Below are 21,574 nucleotides of genomic sequence, written 5' to 3'. Positions count from 1 at the left end.
ATTACTTGATGAACCAAAGCTGAAAACGACTGAGGTACATGAGATGTGTTGGCTGTCAATATATAAGGCTGTTGAGACTGTACAGATGCTTAGACTCCCTAAATACAGTTGTCTGCACAGAAAAAGACCCTATCATCCCTAGTGAGCAAGCCCATGGTGGCAAGGAAAAACTCCATTAGATGGTATGAGGAAGAAACCTTGAAAGGAACCAGACTCAAAAAGGAACCTCATCCTCATTTGGGTGACACCGGAGAGTGTGATTATTTACAACAGCCTTTCTGCAGTGTACAGTGTGATGCAGATACAGCATATGTAGAATGCTGTTGTGTGTATTAATGAGGAGGCTGTTGTCGTCCTCAAAGTCCACATAGGGTTGGCAGCATTGCTTTGAAAACCCAAATCCTCATGAAGCAGAATCAGCTGGAGCTGGTCCATCTCTGGATGCCTCAGGATCCTCACAGGGTTAGCCTCTTCTCGCTGAAGGTCTACTGGAGCTGGTTGATCTCTAGATGCCTCAGGATGGGTAGAAAAATGGAACAAGTGGAAAGGAATTAGCTTAGCTGCTGTTCATAATATTAGCAAGCACTAGATGATATCCAAAGGAATAAAATGACAACCCTATTGAGTCTCATCAACAAATAAACGCAGAGAAAGAAAGGCAAAAACCCAGATGACAGTTTGATTCATCATTTCTAAAAAAAAAAAAAAACTATTGACATGCTTTGTGGGACATCTGCAGCCCTGTTGATGCAAGCTGGTGGAAGGAAAATAGAACAAACGCATTTAGAGGTATTTACATTTAATTGTATACGGTGTGTGTATCAAACACATACGGTGTGTTTGATGACCCCAGTTTTTTAGCCCAGGGGGATTAAATTTGGCTCTGGAGGGGTCAGGTGGCCTCACTTCTCTGTTTTCTGATATTCATGTTTTCCTGCATGACTTTATTCCCCAGTGGCGTCTGAATGAAAGGATGTAGTTTTGTTTCTTCTGTTCAGTAATGAGACATGGAGGCAAACAGGAAGCTCCAGGCTCACTGTGTAGAATATTTTATGATGCTCTCTCCGCTCTCCTCTCTCACACAGCTAGCAGTCAGGGAGGTTTAAAGCTAGCACCTTCTTCCTCTGAGACACGTGCAGGCCGACACACCTTTTAGAGCTGCTGCTCACGCTCTGTAAATATTCCAAATGTTTTTTAAGATGTAGTTTATAAAGTCATAGAAAATGATTAAAGACATACAGTATCAACATTATTGGTGTTATTATTATTATTAGCACTCACCGTGTTGTTGTTGATCTACTTTTTCTTTTTTGTCCATTGTAAATGATAAAAGTTCACTGCCCTCTGGCTCCTTTATTCTGGTTCATAGGAGCTGTAAAGTAAAACAGCCCAGAAACACCCAGATGGTGGTCACGTACTGCCCATGCAGGACCCTCCATATCCCCCTCTTACTGTCCCACAATAACCACATTTACCCCATGAGGATCTACCCTGTTTCCCTAGATCACTAATCAACTGGGAAATGTTTAGGATCATTGGGAAAATCATTCATTACTGAATTATAATGCTAGTGAAAAGAAAATCTAACCCAAAAGTTTAGAAATGCATTTGTGTGCACATTATATGAATTATTTCTATACGATCAAATATATTTTCATTCAAGCAAAATAGCTGATTTCTACCCAAAGCGTATCGACTCCTAAACTGAGCAAAAATACCAAACACAGCCCTAAAGTGCTCAGTGATCTGCTTTATTCATTAATTTAGGACAAAATATGCTATTTAAAGGCCTTGGTGAAAAATATATTGATGCAGAGGAGTACAGTTGATGCACACTGATCAGGCATAACATTATGACCACCTGCCTAATATTGAGTTGGTCCCACTTTTACTGCCAAAACAGATCTGACCCATCATGCACTGTGTATTCTAACCCCTTTCTATCAGAACACATATTGCACAAAAATATAATTACTCTTTTCTTTACACTTTATCTGTTGTAAATACAACTTGCACACACTTCTCTATGCACATACTGACCATAGCCTTATTTACTGATGTACATATTTACATATTTATCTGCACTTGTTCATTTGCACAATTTCTACTATTTGCACTTCTTGCATTTTGCTGCTATGTACCTGTACTTTGAAATGACAATAAAGTTCTATCTATCTATCTATCTATCTAAGGGGTCAGAATACACAGTACATGAGGGGTCAGCAAAAAGGAAGGGACCAACACCAATATTTAGGCGGGAGGTCATAATGTTATGCCAGCTCCCAAAATGACTGAAAATATTAGCTGGCTTTTCAATTCGTTTTTGGTTTAGCAAAGATATTATTTTAAGTTGTGAAAGAAAAATCACTAATATTCATAATGTATGATTAACAGATTTATAAACCTTAAATGACTGAAAGTAGTAACGAAAAAAATCGATTTACACTGAGGCGCTGGTATTTTTGTCTGAAGGATGAGATAGGTAATCTACTGTTCTGGTCTGGGGGCAGAATTTCCTGTTCAAAGTTCACCCTTTCTTCGTGTGTTGTTTTACTGTATGCTCACTTGTGTGTAACGGTTCATTTTGGGTTTTCGTTGCGGATTTTTCTTTTAAAAAATAACATTTCTCTGTATAATATATTCTTTGCACAGCGACAATAATGAGATAACCTAGTGATATTCGATAGTTAGCTAGCTGTCAGGAGGAGCAGTCAGTCATTCTTGTGTTTCTGTAGCTTTAGGATCATATCACTGAGTTATTCTAATCATGGAGAATTCATTTGAGTCTGTGGTGAATTTGCTGGAGTCCTACCGAGGAAGAGATAAAGTGGTGAGTGTTTTGTTGTTTTGCATGTGTAATATAGGGGCATGTTACAATGAAGGTGGTAATTGCCATGTTTTGGAAGAAAGTCCATGCACACACACACATACATACACACACACACACACACACACACACACAAAAATCAGTCCATTGCAATCAGATTAATCAGTGCTCAATTAAGGCACCACTGTTCAGTTTAATAGGAACACTTAATTGCACATGCTCATTTATACAGTTAGCTAATCAGCCAATGATCCACAAAGGACAAAAAGTGTGAGTTTATGTGTACATGGAACATCAGATTGTGGGAATCTTTGTGACTGTGGTGGCATGGTTGTTGGTTCCAGGTGGCTTGTCTGGGAATTTCCTGAGAGCAAGAGTTGTTGATCTTTCAGCTGCTCCCTACATCTGTAAGGGGTAGCCACAGCGGACCAACTGGTCCATATAACAACTTGGCACAGGTTTTGACACAACCCTACCATTTTTATCCGGGCTTGGGACTGGCACTGCATCCAGTGGCTGGGGTTTGGGCACTGGCTCGAAATCGAACCCGGGTAGGTGAGAAACCTACCACTGAGCCACCAATGCCCAAACTTCCTGAGAGCAAGAGTATCTAGAGAAAATGTGTGTCCGCTGTACAGCTGTTCACATAGATGGTGATGTGGTAGCTTAGTGGCTAAGGCATTGTGTTCCTGATCAGAAGGTTGTGAGTTCGAATCCCAGGTCAATCAAAGCTGCCACTGCTGGGCCCCTGAGCAAGGCCCTTAATGCTCAGTTGTGTAACGTGAGATAAATTCTAAGTCGCTCTGGATAAGATCGTCTGTCTGGTTGTTCGTTTCTCCTGTCCTTTTGCAAATACTTTACATCCAATTTTCATAAAGCATGCCCTCAAAGTGTGATTGTGTACATGCTTTGTGAAGGATGCTCCACGGTAGACTGTACATACAGCAGAGTCTCAAACTCTTATTTGTCTCTGTTTGTTTTATGCATTGTTGTATGTACATTTTTTTAAAATATTTCTTGTGTTGAATAAGTCAATTATCACATTACAGATAGACAACCTGAAAGGTATTATGTGATCAGTTATATTTCGAGCTCAGGGTATATCAAAAGGAGGAGTCTGTCCCATTTGGGGAACACACCAAGTTTTCACTGAGAGACAGATAAATGTCCGGGAAAAAACGTTAAACGATGTTTCAGTGTCTCCAAACACAAAACCCAGTGTCCTGATAATTAACAAGTTTTTCTTTTTCAAGAAAAATTTTAAGCTACATTCACACACAAGTTGCCAGACCTCCCAACAACTTGTTGCCATGGTAATAATGTTTAGCATTGGGTGATGCAACTAGCATGGAGCTTGCCACCAAATAGGCTTTCTTGCGGTTAAAATGTAACATTATGGAGCGAAATTTGTGTATAAAATATAAAATTCAGCATTGTATAGCTGCATCATATCATAAGAGATGCAGGAGAATTGTTTGACTCGTATTAGTGATGTGTCGTTTGCGAATGAGCAAATGATTCTTTGTAGCTAACGAGAAGAGCCGACTCCCGTTCGTGAGAGCCGAATCTTCAGCTCTGCTGAGAATCCATCCACTGCAGGGGCGGGACTTTATTTTGATAGGCACGCAATGCGGCCAATCACATGCGAGGACAGACTAGGATCATACCATTATGTGAAAGAAGGAAATTGGGGGCAGACGCTGCAAAGACAGCGAGTGTAGTGGTACAGGCCAGGTACACAGAGACAAAGAGACTCAGGGGAGCTGGGTTTAAATGCAGGCGCGTCGGGAAAAAGTGAAGAAATGAGCGAAAATCGAAAAAGAAGCATCTGGCTGCATTTTATTGATATTGGAGACTGTAAAGCTGAGTGCCAAAATAGAAGGCTCCCAGTGATACGAAATTAATCATTTGGGAGACGTAAGAGCCGACTCTTCTAAGGGTCCCGAGCTAAAAGAGCCGGACCTCCCATCACTAGTGCGTTCTACTGTCTTCACTGCCATGATAGTCGATCTATATTTCCTAAAAACGTACACAATTACAAACGTTGTTCCAAAATTAAATATACACTATTTTCCCCCTTACACAAAATCAGTTAAACATTTAAGGCATTGGTTTGGTGAAGAATAAAAAATAATCACATTGTGTTTCATTTTGATTGTATTTTTGTGGCTGTAGTCAGTGGCTACACATTTTGGTCAATAAAAGACATCAGATGACATCTTTGTCTGTATTTCTCACCACGGTTTTAGATAAGGACAGTTTGTTATGCATCGCAGCTGGTGGGTGGCATCATTTCAAGAAAAACATCCAACTCCTCACAACTCTGCAAGAGTCTTATGCTCTTCTCAGCTCAGCTCAGTCACTGCCGGACAGTACTGCGCCTCTTTGATGACCTTTCCATGGCTGCTTACTCACTGAGCTACGGTCTAGGATCCACGGTAAAGTACAAGCTCCAGCTTACTTATAAGGGCCTTGTGTGTGATACGGGGTATAAATATTGCTGTATAGTACTAAAAATGTCTGAATAGTAATTCTATGCCATTTGCAGGAGGAGGACAAGGTGCTGCGGTGCATGTCGGTTCTGATAAACGTGGCAGATCAGCTGTATTATCCGTGTGAACACATAGCCTGGGCGGCTGATGCAGAGCTCATTAAAGTCAAGTCTGAAAAATGGTGGACACTGAGCACAGTGCTGTGGGGCGTGTCTTTACTTCTGGGCATTTTCAGGTAAAACAGGATGAGTTCTCCTTCACACAGTCGCCTGTGCTTGTGTGCATCAATTTGAAGTTTATGAAAACTCTGAGAATATGTAAAAAAAGCTGTTAAACTGCCCACTGTTCTTCAGAAAAATCCTCCAGTCTTTGCTTTTCCAGCATCTTCTGCATATAGATGGCTTTCTATCAGCAGCTATATGACGCTGAGGTCCATCTTTTCACTCTGAGGACAGCCGAGGGACTCGTACACAACTGTTACATTACTGCTATTACTACATTACTGCTAGAACTGAAGAGGTGTAAACATTCACGGATGCGCAAGACGGCAACAAGATGCATTAAGAGACAGGGGGAGTGTAAACTTTTGAACAGGATAATTGTTATTATTATACAGTATTATTACAGAATATTAATGCTGGAAGTGAGCAGAATGATAATATAATGTCTGGGTTTTTTTTTTTTTTTAAAGGCAATGTCCTAGTAAAGATTCCTGAGAATAACCTTTTGTCCTTTACATCCATATTAACTTTATTTTTTATAGACATTTCATTGTTTTTCTATTTATTTATTTATTTATTTTTAATCATGTATCATATAAGTGTGAAATGATCCCTCTCCTCTAAATTAATACAGATTCAGAAAGTAAGATGTAAATATTTAATTCATTTTATGTATTTATGTATTTATTCATTTATTCATTTATTCATTTATTTATCTATCTATCTATCTATCTATCTATCTATCTATCTATCTATCATTATTAATATTGTAACTTGCGATTTAAACTTTTATAAATTGCAAATCAAGTCATTTTTAATTCATTTTTCCATACAGGTATGTAAACTTCATCCCTTATTCATTATCTTATTTGGATTTTGTGACTTTGACTTGGTTTCAGATCGCTCAGAGTAATCCGGAAATTAAGAAAGAAGGCCCAAAAATGCAGAGAAGCAGGACAAGCGGTCAGCAGGTAGGTTTTTTATCTCCATTTTTTTAATCTAAACATGTTTAAGTTCTGGAGTTTTCAGCATGAACTGCTGTGAATAATAACTACACATGAGAATAATTCAGTAACAACTGTCTTATTATAGATAGATAGATAGATAGACAGACAGACAGATGGATGGATATTTATAATATAAATGTGTTTGGATGTATTTTAGGGAGAATGCTGCTAGCACCACTGCTGAGATTCAGAAGCAGCTTCGGGGAGAGTTCCTTAATATTCTCAGCAGCCTCGCAGATCTGAGCAACGCTGTTCATTGGATGCCGCCTGGGTTTCTATGGGCGGGATGCTTCCCTGATTGGCTGGTGGGACTGTTAGGAACCGCCTCCTCTCTGCTTGGCATGCTGCACATGCGTAGCAGCGATTAAAGTGCCAGTGTCTGACATGATGGAGTGTGGGGACCTGAATGAACATCTTTTTTTAACATTTAACGTTCCTATTAAGGTTTACATGGTGATGCAAACTTTACAATGATTTCACATAGTACACTATTCCATTAATATGTAAATAATCAGCATGATGTATATAATAAATAATTATGTAATATGTAATGAAGAGAAGGATTGTACAGTAAAATGAATTCAATTTAAAAAAAAGTACAATAAAGATTAGCACAGAAATTAATTTATACATGGAAACTGGAATAAACAGAGTGCTTCTGTGTTTTATTACCATTTTATTAATTTCCCTTGAAGAATTTGCTTTTTATTTGCCTATTTGTTTGCTTGTTTATCACACCGATTATTTGAATTGTTTTTTATATTTATTGACGTGCTTATAACAGTACGGAGCAGTGAGTGAGTGAATGAATGAATAAATAAATAAAGTTTTTTTGTAAAAAAAAAAAAATAATAATAAATTATATCTAAATGAGAAAATAAATACATAAATGATGTGAGGAAACGCACGACTACATAAATCTATATAATAATAATAATAAATATTTTTATTTTATTTATTTATTTCCCCCAGTTCCCCTCTTTGTGCAGAAATCGACACTATGGTGGACGATTAGTCGCGACTACGTGGCTCGCGCATGCGCAGTCAGCATTCCGTGTTAAGACTATAACGTTTGGTTTGTCGAGTTTTGTCGGGTTCTTTAAAGTTCCTCGTAATTCTGCCTCGCGTTATCCTGATGCGTGTTCCTGGAGTTTTAATTTAATAAGTGAACCTTTGGGAGCTGATGCATACGAAACGGATTTTAAGATGAACTTTGTTGTGCCGGTGAAAAGTTCCAGCTCTCTCGGTAAATAAAGGTGAGCGCGTGAGTTAAATGTCAAGTGTAAAGTGATGGGATTTGGACAAGATAAGAGAAATCAGTGTACACAAACTGACTGTAGACAGATGTGTTTTGTTTACTGCTTAAATATTAGTTAATATTCTATTTTTTCCGGTGGGAATGTGAATAAGCATTGGATTTAGGGAAGCCAGGGCTTTGCACTTTGGCCCACTACACATATGTCCATGTATTTAGGCATAAATTATGTCTTAATGTGTATATTTTTATATTTTCTAATTATTTAAAAACTGTAAATCCATAATCCAGAACACTTGTTGTCCATAAGATCAAAGTTTATATCATAATATTCATAGTTGGATGTTATGGCCACACAATATGAACAATAGTGTGTGTGTGTGTGTGTGTCATATTGCAGGTTTCTGATCCTGTGATTATGGTCCATGATCCAAATTATTGAAGCGGTCGTCAAAAGCAGGAACTTTTCTGTCACCCTCATCTTAGCAGATATCGTATCAGAGATCATAGCAAATAAATTGAGTAATGATCAGTCCATCATTTCTTCTTACAATCCCTGATCCTATTTAATGCCTTCAAGCTCATTGGACCTGTTACCTCTTTTTCCCTGTGCATCAAGGAACATGGACGGTTTCTTATCTGCACCGTGACCTTTAATTTTCTTGTCATTTGCGCTGGAATGGAGAAGCGGACAGACGTCAGCGACGATAAGGTGGCATCATCATCATCATCATTCGAAGACGAGGTTCTAGAAAGCTCCGATCGAGCGGAGAACCATTCGAAACTGGAGGACCCGGAGTCCTTTAACTCATTAGAGCCTCCTCCTCTGGACTGGAGGTCTGACACTTCCAGTGAAGCGTGTTCACTTCGAGATATCGAAGAACCTGGATCTTTCTCCATGGACACACCATCAGAGGAATTAAGTGACTATAGTGCTCACAATACGAGCTGTACACCAACAGAAGCTGAGGATTTCTCAAATAAGGAAGCTGGACATTGTGCAAATAGTAAGCAGAGAATGACTGAATCGAACGTTCCTGAAACACCGGAGAAAGATTTTGAGAAAAATTCAACGGAGAGTCGTCAACAACATGATCTAGACCACGCTCACATTCAGGATTTGCTTAATCAGCTTCAACTCTTTCACCCATCACTGCCTTGTAAAGAACCAGAACCAGAAAAGTCAACCTTCAGTGCTGACCCTTCAACCCAGACCCTGTCCTCGTCATGCTCTGAGCCTGAGGTTAGCGCTTATCCAACATGCTCAGAGGGAAGCTCAGTATCCGGCCTTCTCTTCACCATGAGCCAACAGAGGGAGCTTTTAGAACTGCTGGAAGACCCAGAACCTCAAGAAGAATTTCAGGAATCTCAGGAAGATCACTCTGTTTCTACAGAACAGGCTAGTGAGAGCAACATCGCACAGCTGCCTGAATGCCAGACAAGGTACATCACAAGACGTGGGGAGGCAGATGAAATGGTTTCCGTGTCGTATGGCACAGACGTCTGGCACAGCCCATTTGAGGATGAGTTTATGATGTCAGGTTACTCGGAGAACGAAGGCATGGAACAGTGGCAGCAGTCTAGATGCATGATCTCGGATGAGTCGGCCTCTCCTGGAGCTGATGTGGTGGGTAAATCTATTTATTGCTACATAAATCAATAAAATGACACTATTGTGTAACCTTTTAATCTTTTTTTTTTTTTTTTTTTTTTAACAGGACGCTGAGGCTGAAGCTCAGGCTTCATATAAATCTGGTAGGAGAATTTAATAAATGGATTATACAAGGCTGTAGACAATGTTCAGTATAGATGTTTATTATTGTTGTTATTATTATTAGTAGTGCCTGGTCCTTGTGATACCGAGGATCTGCTGGATGGGATCATATTTGGAGCTAAATACCTTGGTTCCACACAGCTCCAAACAGATAAGAATCCTTCAACTAACGCTCGAATGGCTCAGGCACAAGAGGCTGTAGATCGCATCAAGGTAAAGCTGATGGTCAAATTAGTGGCAATTCTTGTTTGAGTTTCTGACAATTTACACCGATCAGGTATAATATTGTGTGCAGTGACCGTTGAAATGAATAAGACTGATGATCTCCTCATCATGGCACCTGTTAGTGGGTGGGATATATTAGGCAGCAAGTGAACATTTTGTCCTCAAAGTTGATGTGTTAGAAGCAGGAAAAATGGACAAACGTAAGGATTTGAGCGAGTTTGACCAAAAGGGCCAAATTGTGATGGCTATCTTCCCAGTCTCCATGGAGGCCACACCTTGTAACTTACAGGACTTAAAGGATCTGCTGCTAACATCTTGGTGCCAGATACCACTGCACACCTTCAGGGATCTAGTGGAGTCCATGCCTTGACAGGTCAGGGCTGTGTTGGCAGCAAAAGGAGTACCGACACAATATTGGGCAGGTGGTCATAATGTTATGCCTGATCGGTGTATATTCTCCATGCTGATGATGCAAAACACAAATCATCGACTTTTAACCTATGGTGCTCTGCTACCTTTGCTATTGAAGTCATACAGTGGAACCTTGGCATATGAATGTCCTCCTTTACGAATTTTCGCCTTAAGTATTGAAATTTTGCATTGGGAAACAAAGCATTTCCGGCATAAGACCGAACCGAACCAGACGCCGGCAAATTCAAAACTTGTTTGCGTCAGTGGAAAGCCAAGCCAACCGAAGCGAGTTTACAAATTTTCTTCTAGTCAGCGAAAGCTGTTTGGAAAGACTCAACCAACGATACCAACGTTGCCTTCAGCATGTGTTCAAAAGCTAGGTGATTTTGGGTGTTTTTCTGTTGACAGATTGGTGGTGTGGGTGGTCTGTTCTATTTTTAGCTTGGTGGAACGACTTCCTGTGAGGAGCCGTGACATGGGGATGCTTGGCTTGGGTCAGTTCTTTGTAAGCAGCCGTACAGTTTACCTAAGCTTCGTATTGGGATTATGGGTCATATGTTTAGGTGGCTGGAACGGATTATCTGCATTTACATAATTTCTTATGGGAGAATTCGTTTCAGTACAAATTTGCACCTTAAGAACTCCTTAACTGAGGACGAGATGCCGAGGTTCCTCTGTAAATCTTATTTTTATACAAGTGAGCTGTTGATGGTTAGGGACCTTGCTCAGGGGCATAGGGATATGGTGGCTTGGTGGTGGTGGGATTTGAGCCTGGGATTGAGCACCGAGTTACCACTCCCTTTCATTCTGCCTGATTGGCATTACACATGATCCATACTCTTCATCTTACAGAGGATTAGCCTACATTATGTCATTTCAGTCTAAACCTGACCCAATAACCCCATATTTGCCAGAAAACCTTGAGCTTTAGTATTGCTTTTGTGTGTTCTGTAGAGAAATCACTTTAAGTAAACTCAGATGCTGTTGTATGTCTGAACCAGGCACCTGAAGGAGAATCTCAGCCAATGACGGAGGTGGACCTCTTTATCTCCACTCAGAGAATCAAAGTGTTGAGTGCAGACACTCAGGTTTGTGTTAATACCAGGCATCTCTGTGGACTTTTACATTATTTATCTCCATTTCTCATCCTGCGAATCCTTTTTCATGCCCGTAGGAAGCTATGATGGACCATCCTCTGCAGATGATCTCGTATATCGCTGACATTGGAAGCCTTGTGGTGCTGATGGTGCGAAGGAAGCCAGCAGATCATAAAAGTGAAAATTCAGCTGCTTGGTCCTCATCGCCCCCTAAGAAATGCTGGATGATTTGCCATGTGTTCTCCTCTGATGATGTGAGTTCTCCCAGTTTATATGTTGGGACTGTATCTATGAGTGAAAACATATCCTAATTGTTTACCTGTAGATGCTCAGACTTTTGTATTGTTTAAAAGAGCTTATTGAGCCATTGTATTTATCTGCTATAGGCACAGATTATAGCTCAGGCCATTGGTCAGGCATTTGGCGTGGCATATCAGCAATTCCTGCAAGCAAATGGAATAAAAGCCGGTGACTTCCAACCGGGAGAGTTCTGCCTCAGCTCACAGGAACTCTATAACGGAGATCTGGTGCACTTTTCACAGTCTGAAAATATCAGAGAGGTAAGATGGCTGACTGAAATGAAAATCTTCCAGACATCATAGTCCGAAAACCTGGTCCAGAATTCCGAAAGGAATATCATAAATACTGTAGCTGTGTCCCAAATGACATACTATACACTATGTACTTATCCACCTAGTGTGCGAATTGTAGAAGGGTTGTATTGTCTCAAATGGAATAGCCCTGCCTCTCTTCTGCTACGTTGGCAAGGGTTGAGTGTATGAAGCGTCCACTGTTGAATAAGTGAATCGTCCCGGTGAACCTCTTCTTGGAATTTTTTGGCGTGAACACAATGCTCACTATTTATACTACACAATGCCCTACAATAGTGCATAAGTAGGCGATTTGGGACGCACCTAGTGTATTTTGTGCATGCAAAAGTTCCTGCATTACACTATTTTTCTTCTCTGTATCAGTTTTCTCATGTTTGCTAATTGACCTTTGAGCCATAATTCCAGACAAGTGATTTATTTTACTTTGAAAATGTCTTTTCCACTCATCGCTGGAAAGGTTTGCATAATAAAGAAGGTTGGGGACATCCTGGGGATCGCTGTAGTAGAATCTGGCTGGGGCTCCATTCTGCCCACGGTGGTGGTGGCCAACCTGCTGCACGGAGGCGTAGCCGAGCGCTCGGGGGAACTGAGCATCGGAGATCGCATCATGTCTGTGAACGGGGCCAGCCTGGTGGGCCTTCCCATCACCACATGCCACAACATCATCCGAGTGAGTTCTGAGCACATAAAATCTAAAGCAAAATGACCTTTTTGTGGATTGTCTGTTGGTAGTACTTTATTAGCTCAAAGACAAGAGTTTGCTAATATCATTATACTTATGACGCCGATATACGAGTTATTTTTTATTTGGTCTCCTTTCCTCAACAGGACTTGAAAAACCAATCCCAGGTGAAGCTCAGCATAGTCCACTGTCCACCGGTCACCATGGCCATCATTAAGCGACCTGATCCAAAATACCAGCTGGGCTTCAGTGTAGAGGACGGAATTGTATGTTTCATTACTGACAGATTACTGCTGTGTAATAAACCTCTGACGTTTGACTGATCATTTTTTTAAACGTCAATCAGATTTGCAGTTTGATGCGTGGAGGCATTGCAGAGAGGGGCGGCATTCGGGTCGGTCATCGCATTATTGAAATCAATGGGCAGAGCGTTGTAGCCACGCCACACGAAAAAATCATCCACATCCTCACAAATGCAGTAGGAGAGGTGAGTGTACACAATTTGACTGAAAAAAGAAAAACATTTAAAACTGACAAGAAATAATAATTGTTTGCTCTGTTAATAGATTCATTTGAAGACAATGCCAACATCCACATATCGTCTCCTAACCGGACAAGAGCAGCCTCTGTTCCTGTGAAAAAGAGGAAACCTTTACCATCAAATGCAGTTCTTCATACTGCCAAGCAATGACTCTTTGGTATTAACTGTCACTCAGTGCACTTCACTTCATATCCTGCGAATCACTGCTGAAAAACATGGAGCACTATTTTTCCAATTAAAGCCAAGCAGGAATTTCAGCTCTTCTTCAAGAAGCAGAAGAAACTTTTATGAATTGCACTGCATGCACATTTCTATTCCACTGTGCCTTTTTTGATATGTTCGTGTGAATGTGTTCCAGCAAAATTGTTCATACGGTATATTTGAGTAACTTGGCATTTTCAAGCTGGTCATGAGCATCCCCTTTGGGTTGTAGGCTTGCATGCTGTGTTCTGCCTGCAACTTGTCTGCTTTTAGCAATAGGATATATACATTATATATATTTTTAAGGTGCTGTATTAGATTAAAAATATGTCTTGTGAATCTTGTGCTTTTTATGAGATTATTTTTTTAATGAAATAGTAATGATCATATGAGTCATTTTTATCATATGCAAAAAATATTGCAGGTGGCTCGCTACCTCAACTTGTAGCTCATGCATCATTTGTAAGACTACATATACGTCTCACTAATCCCTGCTATTTAAAGTTTTCAGCTAAAGTGTTTACTATAACTGAGCGGCCATATAGGTTAACGGGTGTCTGCTTTCAAACATCCTCTTGTCGGTGATCTTGTTTGTGACGCCTATATTAAAGCAGGAGGTCTTTAATGAGTTAACTTGAGTGCTTGTTTTTTTTTTTTTTTGTAAACCGGTTGGTGCAAGGATAGAATTAGACTTAATGTACACGATCACTTCGTATCGACAAGATTTTCCAGCTAAAAAACTGCTTCCCTTTTTTTTTTGCCATTCTCTGTAGAATCTAGAAAAAGTTCAGCATGAAAACTTGATTGATTCTGAAATACTCAAGCTAGTTTATCTCAACTGCTAGTTTATCTGTAACCATTCCACACTACAATGTACAGTATATGAATGATTTTATGCTTGGTCTGCTCCTATATGTTTGGTTTAGTTGATATACACAGATCAGCCATAACACTGTGAGCAGTGAGAGGTGACGTGAATAAGACTGATGATCTCCTCATCATGGCACCTGTTAGTGGGTGGGATATATTAGGCAGCAAGTCAACATTTTGTCCTCAAAGTTGATGTTAGAAGCAGGAAAAAAGCTCTCGTGGGGTGTTCCTGGTCTGCAGTGGTCAGTATCCATGGAGGCCCGACCTCACACCTTACAGGACTTAAAGGATCTGCTGCTGATAACATCTTGGTGCCAGATACCACCGCACACCTTTAGTGGATCTAGTGGAGCCCATCATGCCTCGAGGGGTCAGGGCTGTTTCAGCAGCAAAAGGAGGACCAACACGATATTAAGCAGGTGGTCATAATGTTATGGCTGGTCGGTGTATGTGCAGCTATGTGCAGGTTGAAGAAGGACACCTAAAACAGAAAATTAAGTTGGTGTCTTTAGTTACTAGTGATCTTTAAGCTTCATTTCAACGCGCACAAAGAACTGTATTTATTTCCATGTTCATTCAAACGCAAACAGGACCTACAGCCTTCTTTAATACACTGCGTTGGCTGCCGGAAAGTGCCGGTAGGTGTTGTAAACATTAACCAGGAAGGGCGGGGCTACAACAGAAACGCTCGAGTGATTGGCTGAAGGCTAAATGTGGTTGAAATGTTTTCCCTTTGAGCCCCTCCCACTTTCCTGTCTTTCTCGCGCTTCCTTTCTGAAGTATTCGCACGAACCGACTCCGACACCGGCTTCAGTACAGAACAGGAATGTTTCAGTGTAATGCACTGTCTAAGCAAATATAAGAAGGCATTTTGACACCAGAGGTAAATATGTTATAAGTTATTTATAAACGGCGACGCCGGACTTGTAGCAGCAGTTTGAGGTGAAGGTGAAACACAGAAGCCGGAGCATCGCAGGCTAACCCGTTTAGCAGGTTGATTATGTTGTTTAGGAAAGTGCACGGTCACTACTATAGATTAAACAGACCATAATAATACAAATAATAATAATAATAATAATAAGAAGAAGAAATAGTTGTGAAGCGTCATTTATACGTGTCCTATTGATTAGTTATTAACATACAGGAAAAACACTGCATACAAACTCCACTTACATTTCTTCCTGTAATTCTGTGCAATGTCAAAAGTTGAAAATACAAGATAAAATCAAATCATTTCTCTCTATATTGACAACATGTCTAAATGTAACTAGTAATTGTGCCTCAATGACTGCACGTGCAGATAAGAGAGGAAGTGTACTTGTGTTAATGAACTAAGCCAATTACTCTAATTAGTATCTTTAGTGCTGGGAAGACATTTCATCACTGACTGCTTGGATTTGAGGTTTAATTGTGTGGTATTGTGTTTTAATTGTAGCCATCATGGTCATCTAGATAGCGCCATGGCCCTAGGAACCCAGCTCTTACTCCTGCTCTGGAAGAACGTCATCTACCGCAGGAGGAACAAGGTAAGCATACGTCATCATTGTCTTCGTCGTCATCGTCAGGTTGCTTTGTACAGTTAAACATGGTAAAATGAGCTTCTCCACAGATCCAGCTGATCATAGAGCTGCTTTGGCCGCTTTTCCTGTTCCTCATCCTCATCGCTGTACGGCACTCGCACCCTCCTTACAAGCAGAGCCAGTGTAAGTGCCATGGCCATGTGTTTGTTTGAGCCCTGCTCTGCTTGTGAAATCATGTAAGCTGATTAGCTGCAGCCGGAGTACTTCAGGATATCTTTCGCATTCTGACCTATTTGTTTGATTTGGTCTGTTCCTTAATGTGTGCACAGAGTCTCAGAGATATATTTTGAGCAACATGTTATGCACAACTTTCTGCTATTTACTTTCAACTCCTATAGACTATGATCAACAGCTAAAAAGTCTTTGTCAGTGTCTGTAAAAGGTGGATTTACAGCCTGTAAAGTTTCAATGAAAAGTCTGGGTTTCCTATTTCAGGTCACTTCCCCAACAAAGCTCTGCCATCTGCAGGCACTCTAGCATGGGTTCAGGGCATCATCTGCAACATCCAAAATCCATGCTTCCACTACCCCACTCCAGGAGAGACACCGGGTGAAGTGGGAAATTTTGACAACTCGATGTCAGTGTATTCCTCTGTTAATATTTTTAAACATTATTTGCTTCATATCAGTGTCTTGATTTTGAATCCTGTCACTTTCAGCCTTTCTCGACTATTTGTGGACGGCAGGACCGTTCTCGCCAACCTTGGCAATCAGACCACCCTCTCAGCTTTAGAGAACCTCTCGCTTGCTGTTCGGAGACTGGTCCAGAGGCAGGAAGCTTGGCCAAGTGGGACTTAGTTTTAATATGTTTTAAAAGACACAAATAAATCAATACACATTAAAGTAAAAGGGCCAAGTGGAGGAGAAATGCTCCTTTCTTAGAATCATTTCTCTGGCACTTGTTGAGTGCTTTATAACCTTGTTGAGATCATTCTTAGAGGCTGTAGCAGTGTTTTCTTTGCAAATCCAAAGCAAATCAGCTTTCTGTATTAATCATTAATAATCTGAAAAAATGAACACATTATGCATAACACGTGACTTTGACATGAGATGTATTTACTGTATTATATCTTCTCTCCTTAATGATAAAGATCTGCCAGTTGGAGAGTACCTAAAAGCCAATGAGACGTTCTCTTCCTTTTTACGGACCAACTGCAGCCTTCCTTCTTCAACTGTTGACCAGTTACTGAAAGCACAACTCAGCCTCCAGGTGGTAAGACTTTATTTATCCATCTACAAAAGTGTAAACGTTTACACGCCCATGAACAAGCACAAAATTTCTTCTGCTTGTTCCCTAGGTGTCACTGGCAGGTCCTGGGATGCGTCTGTCCGATATCGTCTGTAACGCCACACTCCTGGACAGCTACCTCACGGTGGAAGGAAACTCCTCATTCACCGAACTGCAGCAGAACTTGTGTGCCGTTCCCTCCGATTTGCTGCAGCAGGCTGAGCAAATCTTTCTTTCACAACTGAACCTCAGCAAGATCATCACAGTCAGTGTTCTTTGAACTTAGATAGATAATAGATAAAGGAAAACACATTCATACAAAAAATGTTCATCACCAGCATATAGAACAGACAGTCGGAATTTTGTGGCTGAACCTACTTTGCTTTCTGACCAACTGATTTGCATCTGTCCCTGTCAGAGGGAGAGACTGCGCTCCAATGCTGCTGAAGTGCGTCAGCTCAGCCGGACAGTCTCGTCTGTGGCTCGGGACTTCAGCTCACTTTTGAATGATGTATGTCCTTTCTGTTATTATTAAGTGTCCAGTGCCCTAACAGAACATGTTTAATGAGATAATACACCAATCAGGCATAACATTCTGAGTGAATAACACTAATGATCTCCTCATCATGGCACCTGTTAGTGGGTGGGATATATTAGGCAGCAAGTGAACATTTTGTCCTCAAAGTTGATGTGTTAGAAGATTTGAGCGAGTTTGACAAAGGGCCAAATTGTGATGGCTAGACCACTGGATCAGAGCATCTCCAAAACTGCAGCTCTTGTGGGGTGTTCCCGGTCTGCAGTGGTCAGTATATATCAAAAGTTTCCTTTAAGTCCTGTAAGTACCCATGGAGGACCCACCTCGTAACTTTCAGGACTTGAAGGATCTGTTATGGTGCCAGATACCACAGCTCACCTTCAGGGATCTAGTGGAGTCCATGCCTCAATGGGGCAGGGCTGTTTTGGCATCAAAAGGGGGGGACCAACACAATATTAGGCAGGTGGTCACGAGTTATGCCTGATCAGTGTAAATGAATAGCTGAGTTGACACCCAATGAATGTTATTGGCGTACTGTTTTGTATCCTGTTGAATATCTTGCTCCAGATGTCTGCTTTATCCAGCTTCACGGAGTTGAATGCAGAACTGAGGCTGATTTCTCCAGAGAACGGCTCAACGCAACCGCGAGAGAGTTTCCGAGCTTTCTCCAGGATTGTTTGCGGGCATCCTGAGGTGGGCGGTGAGAAGATTCCTTCTTTTAACTGGTATGAGGACCAGGACATCAAGTCCTTCTTGGGTAAAGATGGGACAGAGGAAGATGACTTGGAAAATAACAACACTACCAGTGAGTAGGGTTTTTAAATTCTCTTATTGGGAAAAAAAAGCATTCTAGTCATGCAAATAGGATTATTAATCAAATTACGATCACACCAGCTCAATTTCTTTGATGTATTTTTTAGCTCCATTTTGTAAAAACCTGATTCAAACCCTCGAGTCGAATCCTCTCTCACGCATTGTATGGAGAGGCATTAAGCCACTTTTCATTGGGAAGCTTCTGTACACACCGGATACTCCTGTTACACAGAGAATCATGAACGAGGTACGTATATGTTTTAGCCATTTCATGCTTTTGGTTTTTTTGTGTTCTTGTGATGATGACCAAGGTCCAAAAATCTGACAACAACGCAAATGGCATAGATGACAACACCGATCAGGCATAACATTATGACCACCTGCCTAATATTGTGTTGGTCCCCCTTTTGCTTCCAAAACAGCTCTGACCCATACTGCACTGTGTATTCTGACACCTTTCTATCAGAACCAGCATTAACTTCTTCAGCAGTTTGATCAACAGTCGCTCGTCTGTTGGATCGGATCACACAGGCCAGCCTTCGCTCCCCACGTGCATCAGAGAGCCTCGGCCGCCCATGACCCTGTCTCCGGTTCACCACTGTTCCTTCCTTGGACCACTTTGATAGATACTGACCACTGCAGACCGGAAACACCCCACAAGAGCTGCAGTTTTGGAGATGCTCTGATCCAGTGGTCTAGCCATCACAATTTGGTCCTTTTGGTCAAACTCGCTCAAATCCTTACACTTGTCCATTTTTCCTGCTTCTAACATCAACTTTGAGGACAAAATGTTCACTTGCTACCTAATATATCCCACCCACTAACAGGTGCCATGATAGGGAGATCATCAGTCTTATTCACTTCACAATTTGGTGGTCATAATGTAATGCCTGATAAATGTATAATAAGAATAATTTGTTAGGACCATAGATCATTTTATGTGCAATAATACTAATTTTTTTCAGATAATCTTTTTATCATCACTGACATAAAAACTATTTTGTGGACACTGGTTCAAAAACTGTTTAAGAATAGTCAGTCTCTCAAAGTTGTGGCACATTTCTTAGATGAACAGGACCTTCCAGGACTTTGAGATTGTTGCACAAATACACGACGCATGGGAGGAAGTAGGACCCAGGCTGAAGAGCTTCATGGAAAGCAGCGTGGAGATCCGTATGCTACAGGTACCATACCTATCAGTATCTGAGCTTTGTTTCTGAGGTAGAAGTTCACTGAAGTAGAAGTTCAGTAGAATCCACTTCTCTATTTTCTTATTTGTGCTATTTAGACATATCCAGGATCCACAATGAGTGTCCAAACACGCTGTGCCTGAATTTGTTCCTTAAAGGTTTTAAATAGTCCGCTATTTAGGTCATCCATTTTTTTTTTGGTGTGTCCGAATTCTCAGTGGACAGATTATTTTCTATGGATAATTCACTCTGAAGGTGTGTATTACTGGTTTTTAATCCACCCGCTGGTTTTATTTTGTAATTGTTTGTCACCTGTCTGTGATATTTTTTTACATACTTAATACATACTTACTATGCTCTCATGTTAACGCACATGAAAATAATAAAAACATGAAAATAAAATAATAAAGAAATAATAATAATAATAATAATAATAATAATAATAATAATAATAATAATAAAAATTAAAAAAAAAATTAACTTCATTTTAAAAAATAAATAATTTATTTAAAAATTGTACTTTCCTATGATTGTTGTGAAGGATCCCCCAATGCCAAAGCACACCTTAAGTTTCCAGCATTATTACCCCTTCTACACCAAATACCTGCTAATATCTCTTATGCGCTGTGTCTTTCAAGGTGACAGTCTGTGGCGAATTCTAATAAGGGGTACTGCTCCTGATTTTATAGTTTAGGTAATGTCGAATAGAGTACACAAAGAGAAGGGAAATGTACATTGTCAAGTTCAGTCTTTATGTAGTTTTCTGCATAATACATCCAGATCTTGTGTGTCCTAGGATTTGCTGAAGCGACCTGAGGTGGCTGTTATGGTGAATCTGCAACTGGAGAACACTTCCTGGACAGCTTCTCGCATCGCTCACTTCCTCTCCACACCTAATCCAAACACTGCTGCGAAGGAAGGAGCGCCCGCTACGTGGCTGGATCTGTATCAGGATTTCAATAGCACTATAAGCCTCTTGTCCCAACTCACAAAGGTAACATAACACAAACGTGTGCCACAATGTGTGGTTCCACCACAATATAATGCTTAAATATTTAATGCAACCCATGTGGCCTGTTGTAGTGTTTTTCACTGAATAAGCTAGAGGGAATGGCCACAGAAGGGCAGCTGGTGGAGCGGGCGTTGGAGCTGCTGGAGGATCGGCAGTTCTGGGCTGGAATAGTCTTCCTCCTCCCGGACCCTTCCTCCACAGAGCTTCCTCCTCACGTCAAATACAAGATCCGCATGGACATAGATGATGTCACACGCACCAATAAGATCAAAGATAAGTAAGTGTGATGCTAGTGGGTGAAATTGTCTTTGGTAAACTATTAGTGAATTCACCCAAAAAAGTCAGTCAGTCACCAAAACCGGGACAATAGGTAAGATAAAGATAAGATTGAACACAATAGGGTTAAATGCAATAGGGTATAACATTAACAAGAAAATAATCTGCTGCAATATTCTGCAACATGAAGCAGACAGCATTTTTATTCCTTTTATGCTGTAATAATTTGCACTAGCAAATTTTGTTTATCAAACAATCACGTAATACTTTTTTTTATCTGTTTATGGTGATATTTAATATCATGAAGCATTCACTCCTGTCAACTTTCCCATTTCGGAAAACTTAACAGCCTTCTGGCTGATTGTCACAAAGCTCTGACGCTGTGTGTTAACAGAAATGTGTGATATATGTGAGTTAACCTGAAAACTGTGTTCTGTAGGTTCTGGGATCCTGGTCCAGCCGCAGAGCCCTTCAGTGATCTGCGCTACATCTGGGGTGGCTTTGTTTACGTGCAGGATTTAGTGGAGCGAGCAATAACACGGGTGCTGAGTGGCAAACAACCAACTACAGGAATATATGTACAACAGATGCCCTACCCATGCTTTGTGGATGATGTGTAAGTATCTAAGCGTTTTGTGTGGTGTTCACTGTACTTTGCTTATATGATATTATGTGCAAATCCATAGAGGATACAGGGAATGCCATTGTAGTAATGCCTTGTTCAATA

At 40.6% G+C, this 21,574-nt stretch overlaps 3 protein-coding genes across 9 annotated transcripts in view; all 3 read left to right on the top strand.

Annotated features, from left to right (window-relative positions):
- The first annotated feature begins 2,500 nt into the window (after positions 1–2,500).
- On the top strand, positions 2,501–7,215 carry pex11g (peroxisomal biogenesis factor 11 gamma). Its single transcript, XM_058401399.1, has 5 exons — positions 2,501–2,830; positions 5,077–5,265; positions 5,376–5,554; positions 6,440–6,511; positions 6,705–7,215. Exons 1-5 carry the CDS (start codon positions 2,768–2,770, stop codon positions 6,913–6,915), a joined length of 714 nt encoding a protein of 237 aa, XP_058257382.1. The 5' UTR covers positions 2,501–2,767; the 3' UTR covers positions 6,916–7,215.
- Positions 7,216–7,579: 364 nt separating this feature from the next.
- si:ch73-40i7.5 (amyloid-beta A4 precursor protein-binding family A member 3) lies at positions 7,580–13,954 on the top strand. Of its 4 annotated transcripts, XM_058401396.1 has the most exons (12): positions 7,580–7,803; positions 8,203–8,324; positions 8,422–9,429; positions 9,521–9,557; positions 9,641–9,789; positions 11,214–11,300; positions 11,387–11,563; positions 11,696–11,869; positions 12,378–12,590; positions 12,749–12,868; positions 12,949–13,089; positions 13,169–13,953. In XM_058401396.1, exons 3-12 carry the CDS (start codon positions 8,482–8,484, stop codon positions 13,238–13,240), a joined length of 2,118 nt encoding a protein of 705 aa, XP_058257379.1. In that variant the 5' UTR covers positions 7,580–7,803; positions 8,203–8,324; positions 8,422–8,481; the 3' UTR covers positions 13,241–13,953. The 4 variants fall into 4 exon arrangements, with proteins under 4 accessions (XP_058257379.1, XP_058257381.1, XP_058257380.1 ...); XM_058401398.1 differs by having other exon boundaries at positions 8,203–9,429; positions 9,644–9,789; positions 13,169–13,954; XM_058401397.1 differs by lacking the exon at positions 8,203–8,324.
- Positions 13,955–14,957: 1,003 nt separating this feature from the next.
- Positions 14,958–21,574, top strand: part of abca7 (ATP-binding cassette, sub-family A (ABC1), member 7) — a 28,130-nt gene continuing 21,513 nt past the window's right edge. For 2 of the 4 annotated variants that reach the window (XM_058401290.1, XM_058401288.1), the window contains exons 1-14: positions 14,958–15,097; positions 15,650–15,740; positions 15,824–15,917; positions 16,230–16,371; positions 16,453–16,580; positions 16,885–17,003; positions 17,092–17,286; positions 17,440–17,532; positions 18,124–18,361; positions 18,477–18,616; positions 19,437–19,553; positions 20,356–20,553; positions 20,643–20,848; positions 21,287–21,463. In XM_058401290.1, coding sequence (XP_058257273.1) covers positions 15,675–15,740; positions 15,824–15,917; positions 16,230–16,371; positions 16,453–16,580; positions 16,885–17,003; positions 17,092–17,286; positions 17,440–17,532; positions 18,124–18,361; positions 18,477–18,616; positions 19,437–19,553; positions 20,356–20,553; positions 20,643–20,848; positions 21,287–21,463 — 1,913 coding nt within the window. In that variant the 5' untranslated portion in view covers positions 14,958–15,097; positions 15,650–15,674. Of the gene's footprint in view, positions 15,098–15,649; positions 15,741–15,823; positions 15,918–16,229; positions 16,372–16,452; positions 16,581–16,884; positions 17,007–17,091; positions 17,287–17,439; positions 17,533–18,123; positions 18,362–18,476; positions 18,617–19,436; positions 19,554–20,355; positions 20,554–20,642; positions 20,849–21,286; positions 21,464–21,574 lie in introns of all 4 variants that reach the window. The other 2 variants (XM_058401289.1, XM_058401287.1) reach the window with 1 other exon arrangement.

This window comes from Hemibagrus wyckioides, linkage group LG10 (genome assembly GCF_019097595.1).
Source record: "Hemibagrus wyckioides isolate EC202008001 linkage group LG10, SWU_Hwy_1.0, whole genome shotgun sequence".
Lineage (NCBI taxonomy): Eukaryota > Metazoa > Chordata > Actinopteri > Siluriformes > Bagridae > Hemibagrus > Hemibagrus wyckioides.
The sequence above is the reverse complement of the archived record's forward strand: the minus strand, read 5'-3'. Positions and strand labels throughout refer to the sequence as shown.